The following is a 17,855-nucleotide window of genomic DNA, read 5'->3' as shown; positions in this document are numbered from 1 at the left end:
GTTTGGATGTTGAATTATGCTTCAAGGTTTTTGGATCTAGATGGATCTCTGTAAAGGACTCTAAGAAGTATTCTCCTGAACTATACTGGTCCCTTTTGTCTTACTTCCTCTATTCTTAAGAATACCTCTTTAAATGGCCCAGTATTTTAGAATGTTTTAAAACTTAAGGCTAAAGACAGCAGACACCCACAGTACTCATTTTTATGACAATGGAACCAGTACAATTATACTGACACAGTCTTGGAGTGGTGCTGGTATTAATTCAGAGAGACATAGAGATAAAGCGCTTAGCACAGTAAACACAGTGAGCGCTCAATAAACAGGAGATGTTGTTACCAAGATTTTTTCTTACATTTTGGGTATTTTGGAATAATAATTAAAAAGAAATAAGCAGGGAGCATAGGCCAACAAGAATTAGCATATGAGAGGAAACATGCACTGTACAAGCTATAGCCTGGAAAATATGAGGCTTCATTTATGTTCGGCTGACTTTTGAACAAAGGTGAGCCATGACATAAAAAGGAACAATACGCTGTTCGATACAATAGTACCAAGAGCATGAATATGGGGACAGAGCAATCAGGCAAGACTATCTCAAACATTCTGCCTCCAAAGTCTTCCCACATGTGCTGTACTGACATAGACTGAAACCCACACCAGGCTGGACTCTCTCTATGTTAAATGGTACCTTATTCTTTTTCAGGGAATCTTTCTCTGTCCCTTGTTTGCATTTTTTGTTCGCTGTGAAGATGTATTTTATGTCACCATCCTCAAAGGTGTACGGGTCATTGACTTCTCCCAAACTGTCTCCAGGTTGTTGTGATAGAGGCAATGGGTCAAGGAAGTGGAGTGGCTGCATCTGGGGCTGCTTGTCTTGCCAGATTTTAAACCGTTTGTTAGGTTGTGCTAAGAGTCTGAAATAGAAAACAAATGACAATTTAAGCAAGAAACATAAAGAGATTAGATTTTTTTTTAAAGCAACATTTTATGATTTAAAGCATTTGTAAAGCTTAAACTAAACTTAAAAAAAAAAACACCTAAAGGGCTTCTCTGGTGGTGCAAGTGGTTGAGAGTCTGCCTGCCGATGCAGGGGACACAGGTTCGTGCCCCGGTCCGGGAAGATCCCACATGCCGCGGAGAGGCTGGGCCCATGAGCCATGGCTGCTGAGCCTGCGCGTCCGGAGCCTGTGCTCCGCAACGGGAGAGGCCACAACAGTGAGAGGCCCGCGTACCACAAAAAAAACAAAAACAAAAAACACCTAAATATTCACCTACAGGTGTATTTTAGAGATTGTATTCACAATTAAATAAATCTCAGTAGCTTTTATCAAGAACATATACTTTTGTCTCTGATTCTATGGATTCCACTTAAGAGCATAGGTGGGCTCTGACAAGACTGTCCAGGTTCAAATTCCACCTGTGTCATTTACTAACTGCATGACCCTAGTTTCTTTCTCAGCTATGAAATTAAGGTAGCAATACAGCTGTGGTGAAAATTAAATGAGATAATCTGTGTAAACTGTTTAGAATAATGGGTAGCTCAAAAGCACTCTGAAGTATTATTACTAGATGCGTGATACATACCTGAATGCATGCAAAGCCTTCCTTAAAAGTGTGAACATACAAAGAGGGCACTGACCACAATATGGAAGGTCCCATAAAGCTATATTCTTTGATTAACAAACAGCAGGCCAAAAATAAAGCGATACTAGTATAGCTAATCCTATGATGAAACCTTTTTATGCCAGCATTTAAATAATGACATGTGTGTTAAACCTCACGATGGATAAAGCATTTGACTTTTAAACATTTTCCAAATGCAGAGTCTAGAATGGTGAAGAAAGGCCTCTTCAATTTTGGATCTGAAGGCCCTGATTCTTGGGAACCTACGGCCTTGGGCTTCTGATGGGTGATCATGTGGGTGGGGTGGAGAGTCACCTTACCTTTGCAATGCAGTGCTCTCTGAGTTTACCTCCATTTTGGCATCACATCTCTCACCCTGGAGCTCTGGAGGCCGGAACTCAGCATCATCAATGGATGGGAGATGATAACTATGCCACCACTTATCTGATGACTCTGGGTTCGAGGGCCTAATCCCACAATATAAGGCGGTCTCACTGACCTCTGCCATCAGAGGCAGTCTTTGGCCTACGAGGACAGTTCTGTCATCCAGAGTAGACAACTGCTGGAGTTCTAGCCCATTTCCATAGAGGGCCGGATTCACAGGGACAGATGGTGGGTCCAAATTCTCCGTTTCCTGACCTCGTGGCTGAGGGCTGAGTGTTGGCGGCAGAGGGGAAATAGGGGAATGAGGTGAATCCATAGGATTCAGATTCATTTGCTTGCTTGTATTTCTGGAAGGCACGGCCATTTGCTTATCATACTTCCTACTGCTAGCCACCTCTAAGGAGGAGTCTATCCCTGCCAAGCCTAGCTTCTGTCCTGGTGGATCTTGTTCCATGCATAACTCTTCAGCCACAGAGGGCCTATGGTGAAATGGTATCAAGGGTCTCTTTTGCAACTTGTCTCCCTTTTCCTGTCTTTCTGTTGTTTTGTGCTTAGAAGAAGCAGGAGGTGGTAAAGATGAAGATGATGATGGTCCTGCACTGAACCCTGGTTGTGATATTGTGGGAGGTCGACTGGGTCCTACTGCACAACGTTTTAAAAGTTTATGCCTGAAATGAGAATTAACATGAAGTCAGTAAATACACAGATGAAAATAACTGCATCATTCTAATTACAAAAGAGATGCCTCTAACAAGGTTATGTCTTTTTAAGCACACGTTATATGCAATAATACATCTAAATGGACTCTGGGTGTTAAATATATTGATAATGACTAAAAACTGCAACACACCCTGACAGAAAACAATGAACCAGTTATATACAAGTTAAGTAGATAAGAGATGAACTTAAGAAACATTAATTAATATGCTGCTAACCTCTATAAAAATACTAATTTGAAAATCCCCAAATCTTTCAAATTTGGTGAGGTCCTCAGACAATCTATTCATATTGCATTTTAAAACTAACAGTAATGAGATCATCTGTCAAGAAAAGAACCAAAACAAAGCTTCCAATTTCTATTTTACAACACTCTACCAACTCCAATATAGAATGGCTAATCAAAAAAAAAAAAGAATGGTTTATAAAAGCTTATAGTGTTGTAAATCAGGAATAAGATAACTATGCAACTCTCCCCCAAAGTGTGAAACTAAGGGTCAGTTTTAAGAATATATAATAGGGGGACTTCCCTCGTGGCGCAGTGGTTGAGAATCCGCCTGCCAGTGCAGGAGACACCGGTTCGATCTCTGGTCCGGGAAGATCCCACATGCCAAGGAGCAACTAAGCCTGTGCGCCACAACTACTGAAGCCCAGGCGCCCTAGAGCCTGTGCTCCGCAACAAGAGAAGCCACTGCAATGGGAAGCCCGCGCACCACAAGGAAGAGTAGCCCCCACTCGCCACAACTAGAGAAAGCTTGCGTGCAGCAACGAAGACCCAAAGCAGGCAAAAATAAATAAATAAAATAAATAAATAAGAATATTTAATAGGATAAATATACTAGGAACTTTATATGCTACTATTATCCAAGAAAGAAGGGATAAAAGACAACTTTGGATCTTACAGAAACATGTTAAAATGAGACAGAAGCAGAAAGTTGTGAGTGAATATTAAAACAACACACACATACAAATGCATCTGTACTATCTAAGCAGGAATAGTAAGTCTGCTCACATCCTAACACACTTCTTGGCAAGCACGGGTGTGAGAAATGCTCAGTAAGGGCCCACTAGATGATCCTAAGGTTTAATCTGTGCAAAAAAGTTATATAGCAGGTCAGCCAGTTCCTCCCAATATATAAATCACTCCCAGAAAAAATGTAAGCTCTCCTGCCAGTGTATCAGTAACTCTCTGAGGCCACTAGGGTGGCATTAAATTACTGTTGCATTGCACTAAACAATGCCCTAGTGGGAAGTAAAACGGATTTGTGTGGCATAATGGGATGGTTTAGTGGGACAGCAGGATGGCCACCCTGCCCCATAAGGCCGTTAAATAGTGTGAGGAGAGGACCATTCCATAACGGGTTCGGTAATCCTGCAGTAGATAATCTGAAAACACTCTTGCCAAAGTCTTTGCTACACTTTAAAAAAAAAAAAAAAAAAATCCTGACTTTGAAGAAGGTTGTCTATGCATAAGGCTATTGTCAATAAGGCAAAAATTGGAGTTTAAATCTCCAGGGCAAAGTACCACAGTAAGAGATGAAATGTCTCATCTGAAAATATCTCAATTATCTCAATATCTTCTAAGGGTGCTTACTTTAAGATCTAAGTTCTAAAAGTCTTTCACATAAAACTTTTTGATTTGGATTTTCTCAGAGAGCATTTAACCACACCAGTCCTTTGATAGATATTTTATAGTAGCCTCTTCAAAGTAAGGACTTTTTGCAAAGTGGATAATCTTATAAAGTCATTTTTTTCAACTGCATTTAACAACTCAACTACATTGTGGAATGGTTAGAATAAGGGATACACCAGTAAGTAACAGACCATCATTGCAAATCTGTGAACAGGTAAGGGACCTCACTGAGGCAGGCAGCAGGAAGATCGGGCTCAGAAGGCTAACTATATGAGTGGTTTGGCCTTAATGGGAGGGAAATCAGAGGCAGGGCCAAATAGTGCAGAAACACATGGTGACTAAAAGAATAAGGAAAGTAGAATGACTGTAACAGACATTTCAAAGGAAATCATTGTGAAATGCAATGATAAAATTGATCTAGAAAATTAAGAAAAATAAATAAATGATAAAGTTTCTAGGCTGAGAAGGGGAAAACTGTGACAAAAATGACTGCAATCGGGTACCTGGTTTGTGAGGAAACAGGTATATTGATAGTAAGGGTTTATCTTAAAAGCACTCCCCAAAATACAAGACTAGAGTACATATAAGAAGTCAGGTCTAGAGATAAACATTTAGAAGTCAATGGAATAGAATGCAAATGCATGTCTACAAATAAGACCTGAAGGGTATAAGAATTTGGTGAGGAAATAGAGCAATAACTCCGGAGGACAAAAGAAAAAGTGTTATTTGTTTATTTACACTTCAGGTAAAAATAATGCAAGGTAGTAAATAAAAATGTGATAGAAATCAGTAAAAAAGTTATTTTTAAAAAGTGAAAAAAATATAGATTAAGGAAAGAGCAGGAAAAATAAGATGCAGGCACAAGTGAAGTTAAATACACTAAACTTTTTATCCTATGTACTTTCTACAGGTGGACCATAACTTGGCTGTAAGCTGTTTAGAAGCCACTGTTAATAGGAAAATACTTTTTGTCACACAATTTACAATGGCCTAGAGATGAAAGTAAACCAGGTATTCAGCTGGTATACCACACCTATCCTGAGACTAGAGAGATTCTCACATGCTCAGAAAGAGGACCCTTAATGAGCAAATAATATCATTGAAAACATCTTCCTTGAAAAATCAATCAAAGAGTTTCATTAGGTACTTACAGCATCTCAACAAAAAGCTGACTACCAAGGCAGAGCTTGATAAAAGAGAATCAATTTATAGGGAAGGGGGAACAGGAAGAAGCTGTCAAAACTGCTGCCTAAGTGTACAAACAGACATGTGCACACGTGTGTATGTGTGTTTGCAGAGATTCTCGGGCATCATGACCACCTCCCTAGCCCAAAGCCTATTCATATATGCCACATTAAGAACCCCATGGTCTAAACTAGAGAAATGAATGGCCATCTTCCAAGTACACTTATCTCAACTGACCTAAGTATTGAGCAGTATCACATGGAAGCAAAGACACTCTGAGTTGCTCACTAAGTGAATAATCATCACCACATGCTCCTACAGTGAGCTGAGCTGGTGGGGGAGGGGGGTAAGGCTGATATACACTTAAGAAATTTAAGAACCCCCATGAAAATCTGTGACAATAAGATTCTCTATTACCACAAGGAGTGATAAGTCAAGGGAACATAAATGAGGAGTGCAAAAATTTTCTACAGAAAATAATTTGGGTTTCTATTCAAATATCTAAATGAATGAGCAACAATTTTAGCTTTCAGCAGGTGTTATCACCACATACCTACTTCAGTCACCAAAAAACACGAGCACCAACAACAAAAATTTTCTATGAAAGGTCTATTTAATCCAAATTCTATTAATTCAAGCCAACCTGCTTGATATTTATCTCAACTTTATAATTAAGAGTAATTAAATAAACTCAGTTAAATGGCAAGAGACTGTCTTGTCAAACTGATGCTTTCGGTTCTGAAGAAGTTATCCTGAAGAAATCTGTGGGAGCAATTTGGTAACAGGGCCAGTTGTCTAAAAAGGCTCATTCTGAGTCCCGACAATAAAACTGTAGCATCTGCATAGAAGAAAAACACCAAGCTTTTTTCCACCACTGGAAGCAGAAGATTTAAAAACAAAACAAAGCGGGGACCTCCTTGGTGGTCCAGTGGTTAGGATTCTGCGCTCCCAATGCAGGGGGCCCAGGTTCGATCCCTGGCCAGGAAACTAATCTCACATGCCGCAACTAAGAGTTCACATGCCTCAACTAAAGACCCTGCAAGGCACAACGAAGATCCCACATGCCGCAACTAAGACCTAGCATAGCCAAATAAATAAATAAATATTTTTAAAATAATAAAAAATTAAAAATACATAAATAATAAAACAAAATAAAGCAAAATGATGTGAAAGAAGTGGTCTGAGAGGCCAGGAGACAACCAACGAAATGTTCTATCATACTGTTCTGCCTTGGCCCCTACCTACCTAGAGCAAGAACAGCTGACTCTTTGGGTTGGATCCACAAAATCCCAAGTAGCAGGATTGTTAGCAGGCTCTTCTTCAAGAGTTGGAGTTGACATCTGGCTCCTCCTAAAAAAGGTTAAAAAATGTGGCTTGTGTAAACATGAGATAATATCCATACCTCTGGGGGGAAAATGTTAGAAAGACATGAATATATTTTACACAGTAATGGTATCTTGCTGATAGATGATTGAAAGCAACTCAAGGTGGGAGGTTGCTGGGGTGGGAAAGGCAACTTACTACTGCCATGCACTAGAAGAGTCAGGATTCCAAATATTTTTATTTAAGTTTAATATACATTTTAACATGGGTGCTACACATAGCAATTAAAACACTACCTGGCAATATTATCTGTTGGTTTTTAAAAAGTCACCTAAATTCTGCAGAAATAACCTAGATTTTTAAAAATTATCTTTTCACAGCATCTATGAATTATATACCCTCAGATAGACTGTTTAAATCACTCTTAAAACACCTATATTTACTAGCATTTAAGGGCAGCACTCCACACAAGTGATGTGAACTAAAACACAAAAATCAAATATATCTCCTGCATGTTACTAATAATTGGTAGCAAAAAGTAGATGTCTACTACTGCATAAATAAGAACACTCGGCAGTATTTCTGTATTGTTGATTTTGCTACAGCTGATACTGCAAAGTGTTTCACTGATGGCTCTGCAAGGACTTTGCTTGCTCTCCACGCCCCCCCCCCCCCCCCCCCCCGCCTTTCTGGGTGTCTCACTTCCCTGTTCGGTGCTGCTGATAGAAGGCCTCTGATTTGTTAGACTTGGTGGAAAGGTTAGTAGTGATAAAAATCAAAGATGGTAAATAAAAGGAAAAGAAAAAGAAAATGTTAACATGGAAATTGTCTAGGCATTGCAGACATAAGTGAAAATATCTGTACCAATAATTCTAAAGGAAAAGATCATTTTAAAGTGAATAGAGATACCTTTTAAATTCTAGAACTTGACATATGATTTCCCACTGCAATTATTTTAGATTTTTTTCTACTAAATCTTCTTTAGTAGCCTATTCTAGAGCCAACTGTTTGGGAAATAAATACATAGTAGGAATTTCCTAAAAGCTAGGTCCAAAGGACAGGTTTTAATTGTGTATATAAAGCTTTGAGTAGCAGTCACTGAAGAAACACTTAATTGGCTTCTAAATGAGTTCTTAGGAATTACTGACAAGAATGTCCATATTTATTCTGCTCTAGAGAATGAAGACTCTTTTGTTTATCTGTATCAATCAAAAAGTTGCACACCTCAGTCATATCAAAACAGATGTGAAAATATGCTGAATATGTTTATGTAAATCTTGATAAGTGAAATAGTATTTACTGACTACTGTTTGACATTATCATTCATGCAATTAAAATAATCACCAGCCATCTCTTCTTAGAATCAATTCCTCTTCTTTTCCAAAACTATGTTAAGGAAGGAGGGAGGTCAGAGGGGATGGATGGGAGGGAGGTGGGGCAAGGAAGGGAAGTTGAGTAGGGGAAGAAAAGAATTTCCCCAAGTCAACAAACAGAAGCACAGCACCAACTAAACGTCCCTCTAATTGTCATCAGTTCAGTTCAGAAATGCATTGTCAATTAAAGCATGAGGCTAATGTATAATAGAAAACATGGCAAAGAAGGTCATTTCCCTTTGTAAACAGGAAACATTCATTAGTAGGTATACAGGGAAAAACCAAACCCACAATTACTGTCCTGACACTCAGAGTTAATCTCTGAGCCAGCTGTGCTAAAAAATGTCAGATGAACACCATGACAATCTTGAGATGATCAGGAACTTCAAATTTTTCCTGGATAGTCAAATTATTTTAACATCTTTGTTTTGAATTTTACCCTATTATGTTCAAAAAGATGAACTAACAATCCAGTGACCCCCTCAGGGTGTGGTCACACAACAGCACAATGTGATTGATCCTCTTCATGTAGTAATAAAAGACATGGTTACTAAACCACAATCCAGACAGAATGCAAAGAACATACTTGGACTGCGTTCTGTTGAGGATGCATTCCTTCCAGACTCGATGGACCATGTGATTGTGGAGTTTTGGAGGAATCTTCCCCGATCTCTTTGGACTGTGCATAGTTATCATCCCCCCATCTTGGGAACCTAGGTGACTGACAGCACTCTGTGTCCCTCCACTCTCACCTAGGAAAGAAGGACAATTTGGAATGTCAGAATTTTCTGAAAAGGTCTCCTAGTGCACAGACTGCTGGCTTATTTAACATAAATATTTAATTGTTGAAACTGATCATGTAACTTTGCTGCTGCCCCTGACAATAACACTATCTGTAGCTATGAGTAAATTTGCATCAGTATAGCTTTCAATCACATCAATACTCACACTCACATACCCTCAATGGCATATCCATCCAGAGGCATTCCTGCTCCACAGGTATTGGAGACAACTTACATGGGAGGATTCAAACATGACAATATTAAAGATGTAAACATGCATGGGTCGTTTGAATTTTTAAAGCCCAATGCAGTAAATAAGTCTCAAGGCAGAACAAAACAGTAGAGGGAGCTTTATGCTCATGTAGCTAAATGGCTGTGTAACATCTGCACGCAGTGCCCTGGGTAAGAGAAAGAAATTCTTAAGAAGGTCAAATTTCAAATCTGTGTGTGGAACTGTTCATCCTTATGCCTAACACTACTTATGAAAGCTTAATACTAAAACACTGAAAGAAGTTGACTCAACATTTTATATCAGAGGAATAAAAATTCACTGGTTTCTCTCTAACAACTCCACTCAGTTTTTCCAACTGTACTTGGTGTTACAATCCATTTTCTATGTCTACTATAATTGCTGATAATACTAGTTATTGGTTATAAGTATTTTACTACTTCCATCTCATACAAGACAAATACTGAAGTCAATTTCCAGTATTAAATTCTGATTCAACTACTTTTATCTATTTGAGTTCATAAACATATTGTGGGTTTTACTCTTGATAGTACTACGATGCAAAACATCTTGATTGAAATAATCAATTTTAAGCGCTCTGAAAGGCCTCCACTGTCGTGTGAAAAAGAAAGAAACAACCTTATATCACAAACTAATATTCTTGGTATCACTGCAAAACAACCATTATATGAGTTGAATGGTTAGTCTCAGCTCTATTTTTTTGCGGTACCCGGGCCTCTCACTGTTGTGGCCTCTCCCATTGCGGAGCACAGGCTCCAGACGCACAGGCTCAGCAGCCATGGCTCACGGGCCCAGCCACTCCGCGGCATGTGGGATCTTCCCACTGCGCCACCGGGGAAGCCCCTCAGCTCTATTTTTTAAAAAAAGAAAGAAAAAACAAACCCCAATGCTTGCATTCTTAGGAACAGAAACTTTCTTGTTCTCCAGAAAAGTACTGTTATAATACAAGTGAGATAAATTAACGGAGACAAGAAATTTGATCTTTCATTGCTACCTTTTATCTTAAAAGTCCTCTGACTTGGTTCATGGTACAAAATAAATCATTTTGATTTTACAGTGGATTTTCAAATGCCTATTATAAAACTAGGCAAAGTGAAGAAACAAAGAGAAGTAGATAACATAGCCCTTTGCCCCCAAACACCCTACAATACAGCCAAACAGATCGTAAATCCATGGTATCATAAGGGAATTATTTATGGCGAAAACAGGAGAGGGCACGGGGAAAGCAAGCCACAAAATCTTTTCTGATTAAAGTTGGGTAAATGCTTTTCAGTAGCTTTTAATGATTTAACTAAAATGTGAGTCAGACCTTATATGGAATTAAATGAGAACTGTACTCCATGCTGTTAAATGCATATTGAATGTTTCTTCTCACAATTATCTCCATAAACAGAAAACACAAGCTGATGTACCTATCCACACGAGGCAGAACTGTTTGGCCCTCCGAGAATCCATGCTAATCTAGGAGACTCTTGGCCATTTTAAGGGGCAAAGTAACCCACTTTGTCCTATGTCTAGGAAAACACGGCAATGCTCAACATCAGTCAAGTGCAGAATGACAAGGCTGAGCAGGACTCTTGCTGATGGAATATTAGGAGTCCTAAGCTGTAATTCAACATTATTATGATGTATAAACTTGGACAAATTAATTTTATTACAAATATATCAGTCACTTTTAGTTTTGTTTGTTTTTGGGAATGAGGAGGCATCAAGAGATTTATTTACCCAGGGCCTAGCACAATGACATACACAGAGTTAGAAGGGAAGAAATCTGAATATCTATAGTTACAAGGTACACTTGAAACCCACCATAACAAAACAACTTTTTTTTTTAGGTTTACTCTCTCTCTCTTTTTTTTTTGCCCCACACGGCATGTGGGATCTTAGTTCCCAGACCAGGGATCGAACCCGTGCCCCCTGAAGTGGAAGCATAGAGTCCTAACCACTGGACCACCAAGGAAGTCCCCAAACTTCTTTTTTTTGAATTATGGATTTAGAGTTCTGAACTGATCAAAGGTCAAGGCATCATGCATACAGCAGGCCTTCAGTTTTAAGGTGAACACAAATTTCACTAAGTACCAGGCAAAACAAAAACAAACATAAACAAAAACTGATGCCAACTTATGTAGTATAACTGTTAAAAATCCAAATCCAAGCTTTGATATGAAATATGATTAACATTTTTCAAAATACTGGTAATTCTAGACTCTTTAAAATATATTTTAAATACTGGTAATTTTTTTTCAGTAGCTTTTTTTTCAAAATACTGGTAATTCTAGACTCTTTAAAATATATCTCCTCTATGATATTATTATAAAAAACTGTACAAGTATTTTTATGCTTTTTCAGTTTAAAGTAGTTTTTTTTTTTTTTTTTTGCGGTACGCGGGCCTCTTACTGTTGTGGCCTCTCCCGTTGAGGAGCACAGGCTCTGGATGCACAGGCTCAGCGGCCATGGCTCACGGGCCCAGCCGCTCCGCGGCATGTGGGGTCTTCCCGGACCGGGGCACGAACCCGTGTCCCCTGCATCAGCAGGCGGACTCTCAACCACTGAGCCACCAGGGAAGCCCCAGTTTAAAGTAGTTTTAATAAAAACTGATTGATAGCAAATCCTTTCATAGGAGATCATCCAAATTCTCTGCTCTACCATATTAGAGCTGGACATAGTACATTTTTTCACCATCTTAGTAACTACAAGGCTCTTAAAAACAAAGGCTAGGGACGTCCCTGGTGGTCCAGTGGCCAGGACTCCACGCTTCCACTCCAAGGGGCAGGGGTTCGATCCCTGTTAGAGGAACTAAGATTCCGCAAGCCATGTGGCACGGCCAAACCCTCCCCCTCCCCACCCCCCCAGAAAACCCAAAGGCTACGTGTTGTCCATTTCTGTCTCCCACACAGTATCTGAGTAATTCCTTCCAGATAACTTAATACTGTGTGCTGAAACTGGAGTTTTGAGCACTGCTTTAAATTTCTTACACTACTGTTTGTATATTGCTTTATTGTTTACCAAGCACTGTCAAGTACATGATCTAATATGTATAATAACCCTGGAAACTTTATAGTATTTAACAGAGAAGGAAACTGGTGTTCAGAGCAAGTATGAGAATTAAATAAGGTCACTCACATAGTAGGTACTACAGCTAGGTTTTAAAATTAGATTCAATCACAAAGTCTATACTTTTCCCCAATATATTATTTAACCATGAACATTTACTGAATGCCACTACATGCCAAGCACTATGCTAGAAACTCTGAAAAACTGTCTTATCTGACCCTCACGAAACTCACCACATGATGAGCATGTATCATGCCTGATAGTCTGTTTTCAAAGTTTAGCAGCCAAGGCTTTACTTACTCCTGCCAACACGGCCCACATTAAATACCTATAATTAATCTCATTTCAGCTCAAGTATGATGAGTATCCTTTTCTCATTGACTAGATTTTCAATTAAAATGAAGTCAACTACAACAACAAAAAAGTTAATATAGGATATATACTACTCAACAAAGAAGGCAACATTCTCCCAAATTAAACAATTTCTGTATTTTTCCAAGAAGGAAGAATGTTGAAATTGACAAATTTTTCAAATGTAATTAATATTTGTCATTACTGTAGATAAATACATTATTGAAAGGACAAGGCATTTATTCAGAAATCCTGGATGTTAGACTAACTTTATAATATAATAAGGAAAGAGAATTCATCCAAGACTTGTCCCTGGCTGGCAACAGCCAATTGGGCAAAGGCATCAACTATTCTCTGATTTAGTATTTTCCTTTTTTTTTAAAAAAAAAAAAAAAAAAAAAGAAAGAAAAGAAACTCACATCTTGTCTCCTAAATGCACCCACATCAGTATAAAAGAGCAGATGCACATGGAGAACTTACGAGAAACAATTAAACTGTGTAATTTGAGTAAAGACTAATACAGGCACAATTAAAATTCTGAGCTCATAAATTCTGTTTGTTTACAATTTTCTTTCTCCATTTTGTAAAATCCCCATATTACTCTATCTCCATCTCTTCCACCAGGAATTTCTCAATGTGTTTTCTCACCTGTTCCACGGCAAGGGAACTACACGATTTTCTGGGATCTCTTCCACACCCGGACCGCACTCACCTATGACAGCCTGTTCTGGAGAGGTGGGCGGGGTGAGCGGCATCCCACAGTTACTTGGGTCCTTCACACTACCAAGTCCCTGCTGCCCAACTGTAATATGGCCTCCGGTACCAGCAACACTCTGAGGAACTGGGAGGTCATTCTGAGAGATCAAAACAAAAGCTGAAGGATAAACCATCCGAACACCACCTGTGAGGCAAGAGAGAGAGAGCACAAGGCCTGAGAAAAAGTTCACACTCGACCGCCAAATTCATTATTCCAGTGGTCAGAGTCAAAGCTCACTAGGTACTGCCCAAAGTGATAGGTTTCGTCCTTTCATAAGTTAATAGCTATTTAAACATGTGTTCCAACATTATCATAATAGCATTTGGAATACGGGGACCATTGGTGCTTCAGGCAAGATAACTAACTACTCAGCAAATACCACTGTGTCAAGAGAATTCAAAAAGATGGGAAAATTATGGAGATTATTTTTGATGAATCTGAATGATTATCTCTTTAAATTAAGGAAGATGAAGAAGATAGAATTAAGTTCTTCAGGCAAAATATTTTCTCTTACCAACAATTACTTCTACTGCCACGGGGAAATCATCATCATACCCCAACTCCTCCTCTTCTTTCAATTCTTCTTTCTTTTTCAGCACCATTGGGTAGAAATACTGCCATTCCTCAATCAACTTACGGGTGGCTGGGTCTGACATCTTGTATGCTTGGCCTGTTAGCGTGCCATTTAAGCCATAAGGACTTACCAGTACTAAAGCAGAGAGGAGAAACATACGTTACAGATCACAGTAATAATTCTTGCTTAAGTGTGATGCTACATGTACGGTAATTTTTAGAGTGAAGCACAGTATCACTTAATGTATATTGCTCTTTATTTCCTAACTCCTTTTAAAGTGTAATTTTAAAAACTTTCTCATTTTAGTACTTCTTATTTATATGTCTCTCAACGCAAATCAATTTTTGAAATCAGTTGGGGGAGGTATAACACTGTCTGACAGCTATATCAACACACAATATATAAACTATCTATACATTAAAGCATATAAACGTCTGTTTGGTAATAGCTTATACAATGTGAATACTGAATCTTCCATGACAGAAGAAGACCATTCAATACATATACCCCAAAACCAGTCTAGGACTTGAACATTCTTCCTATGGTTTCCTGAGACTTCCTAAATATTTGAGGTAATTTTAAAATAATATATACATAAAACATCTAATAGCAGGAAAGCCTTAATGTACCAAGTCTGAAACATAATGTTATGTATAATTTCAATTATGACTGTTTTGGAGGTCTGCTGATTAAACAACTCTAAATAAAATTTACTTTACGCAAAATAAAGGATTCAAAGTCCCTCTCTCTCTTATTCTTTCACTGTTTGACCTTGATGTCATTTTCACTGAGCTAGACACAAAAATGTAGCTAATGTAATACTGTATAACTCAGCCAGTTCTTAGTCTCATGGTGAGTATTTTGACCTTCTGAATAACACTTTTCTGGGGATAAAGGTTACTTCTCCTTAATCCTGATTTATAAAAAAATCTCAGCATAGGCATTAACTGGGAAGTCCATTTTGGGGGATGGCTTTATTTTTTTAACAGCTGGATGATGTATCACATAAATCAAGACAGAGATGGCTGTAGACATCATATATTTCGTGTTGCCTTTCTGCTGTTCCGTACTGATGCAAATGGGATAAAAATACTGATCTAACCAACACACATAATCAAGGGCAATTTTCCTGTTTTCACACTTCTAGGAAATCTCCACATCAATATGGTTATGTTCACTATAATTATCTATATGCCAACACCTGCCCTAAGAATGTAACTTCTCCTCACCAATCATGGGAACTAGGCAGGATAATGCCCCACAAAGTCTTCCATGATTCAAGGTATTAGTAAGAAACCAGTAAGATTTAAAATAAGTAGTCTATAGGGACCTGGTATTGCCAATACTATCTTTCCTCATGACTAGTAATGCCCTCTGCTATTATCATAAGTAAATCCTTTTATTTTGCTTGACAAAATCTAAAGTCAGGGACTTCCCTGGTGGCACAGTGGTTAAGAATCCTCCTGCCAATGCAGGGGACACGGGTTCGAGCCCTGGTCCAGGAAGATCTCATATGCCGCGGAGCAACTAAGCCCGTGAGCCACAACTACTGCAGCCCGTGTGCCTAGAGCCTGTGTTCCGCAACAAAGAGAAGCCACTGCAATGAGAAGGCCACGCACCGCAACAAAGAGTAGCCCCCGCTCGCCACAACTAGAAAAAGCCCGCGCACAGCAACGAAGACCCAACGCCAAAAAATAAATAAATAAATAAAATCTAAAGTCAGATGATCCTCAACACTTTCAGAGTCAAGGAAACACAATATTTAAATAATCTCATGTATTACTATCTGAACTGCCTTTTAAATGACTCTAGACCAAGGAAACACGGTATTTAAATAATCCTGACACAGTATTTAAATAACACAGTTTTTAAATATGCACATACTGTACAACTCTTAAGTGTACAGTTTGAGAATTGGGTCATTTCGAATTACATAGTAGTTCATACACAAAACATCCAAAATTACAGAATAATAAAGTAAATAGCTTAAAATGTGTTGCAAGATGGAGGAAAATGTAGGCAATAATCAGGACACAATTACATGAGGTTCAATGTTCTTTTTTACCTTAAAAAAAACCTTAATAATCCTTAAGGTAAGAAAAAGATGCTTTCATCAAATTAAATCAGAATCATTTGTAGGAAACCAAAAAGCCATCATAAATAATATGGAGGCTAAATACTCATTTGACAGACTATTGTATCAATAAAAATACTTTAGTTAATTTTATTAAAAAACATTTTTTAATTACATTTTGTGATATACTAATACTGTTTCAACCAGACATCGCTAGAACTGATAAATTAGATTGAACTAAAAAAGATATTTCTATATGGTTCGATTTAATATTATAACATTTAAAAAGAGTTATTCATCGAAAATTATGAATTCCAAACACAAAACCAAAGCTTTAGAATGCACAGCTAGAGAAAAAGGGACATAGCATTATTTTGGTGATATCTAGGTGATTAGTTGAGAACTAATGAGAATATGAATGTAAGTTAAATTACAACCAAATACCTACAAACAATGTAGTCTGTAATTAAAAGAAAATAAGATATTAATATCAATGAAGAAACTACATACTATACAACTCTAGAAATTTGATTTTGGTTGAAATTTCAAATAGTACAAAGTTTAACAGTAATTTTCTGTAAGTCATTACATTCCTAAAACCACGGGACAATGAAAACCTTTAATTTATAATATTTGTCAATTACTCATTGGATTACATTTTTCAAATACTTATTAAGCCTCTTTTGATATAAAGGAAATTCTCCACATTTTATTCCTCAATACACATAAGACCATGTTGTATGTGAGAAGCTTTCAGTAAAAAACTAGCAAGCTGTTATCACTTACTTGTGGTCTTCTCTTTCTTCTTCAGAAATCGATCCTTATTGCTTAGCTTAACTATTCAAGATAGTATCTCATTCTGTAAAACCTTACTGGGAAAGGTGGCTATCCACTTGGTGGGGAAGGGTGGAGAGCAGGGACATCATCTTTTACTTACCTTGAAATGGTGCAGGTGAAGACTGAGCCATGTGTATATGCTCCTCATTGATCAAATAAATTGGCTGGTGTTGGGCAATCTCCACACTTGTGCATACATTACTTTCCCCATGAAGAAAGAATGTGAAAGCACAGGACAAATGCTCACTAAAATAGAAAAAATGAGAAACTCAGCTCTACATTTTCGTAGGAAACAGGTGCTAGAGACAGGAACTACAGATGTGACACAGCTTTACTTTATTACCATCCAGCAAAGCCTGCCCCTGATGATATTAATAAGCACAAACTTTTAGTTGACTGTGGACAAATAACAATAACTTGACAAACTAAATTTAAAATGCCAGATAAATAGAAAAATTAGTTATGTTCCACTCTGAAATTGAAAGCTATTGTGCAGAATGCTTTCTGTTTCCTTTGCATAAAGTCTCCTATGCCAACTATAAACTCCTAAGGACAGAAGAAGAATCATAACATTTTTCTACCTTCTCATGTATTACTATCTGAACTGCCTTTTAAATGGCTCTAGAACAATGACAAAAGAGTTCTGCATATGTTTGGTATGACATAACAATAAGATCAAATTTACAAGCTTACAATGTTACAGTAAGGTTAAAATTATTGATCTAAAAACAGCAATCAACAACCCTGCTGTATGTAAATTCCCCATATACAACTGCTAAGGTAATATGAGCCTCTAAATGGGCTGGTAATCTATTATATTTAATTTTTACAATTTACCTCTGATCACAAAATTTTATTAAAGCATTCCACTTCTCCATTTTCCACACAGTTAGCTAAAAATTGATAAAAATGATGTCTCTTGGAGAAAAATAATTTCA

At 37.9% G+C, this 17,855-nt stretch overlaps 1 protein-coding gene and 1 non-coding gene across 8 annotated transcripts in view; one reads left to right on the top strand and one right to left on the bottom strand.

The window, feature by feature from the left end:
• The window catches only part of MED13L (mediator complex subunit 13L), a 296,141-nt gene that overhangs the window by 45,142 nt on the left and 233,144 nt on the right, over positions 1-17,855 (bottom strand). For 6 of the 7 annotated variants that reach the window (XM_033836938.2, XM_033836939.2, XM_073790130.1 and 3 more), the window contains 7 exons: positions 17,018-17,163; positions 13,947-14,141; positions 13,388-13,576; positions 8,825-8,990; positions 6,788-6,892; positions 1,944-2,675; positions 689-914 (listed from right to left, as the gene is read on the bottom strand). In XM_033836938.2, the coding sequence (XP_033692829.1) occupies positions 689-914; positions 1,944-2,675; positions 6,788-6,892; positions 8,825-8,990; positions 13,388-13,576; positions 13,947-14,141; positions 17,018-17,163 (1,759 nt within the window). Of the gene's footprint in view, positions 1-688; positions 915-1,943; positions 2,676-6,787; positions 6,893-8,824; positions 8,991-13,387; positions 13,577-13,946; positions 14,142-17,017; positions 17,164-17,855 lie in introns of those variants that run through there. The other variant, XM_073790133.1, reaches the window with a different exon arrangement.
• Positions 6,457-6,529, top strand: TRNAG-CCC (transfer RNA glycine (anticodon CCC)). Its single transcript has one exon. It is a non-coding gene; the product is annotated as a tRNA-Gly (tRNA).

Source organism: Tursiops truncatus, chromosome 13 (assembly GCF_011762595.2).
Source record: "Tursiops truncatus isolate mTurTru1 chromosome 13, mTurTru1.mat.Y, whole genome shotgun sequence".
Classification (NCBI taxonomy): Eukaryota; Metazoa; Chordata; class Mammalia; order Artiodactyla; family Delphinidae; genus Tursiops; species Tursiops truncatus.
The sequence above is the reverse complement of the archived record's forward strand: the minus strand, read 5'-3'. Positions and strand labels throughout refer to the sequence as shown.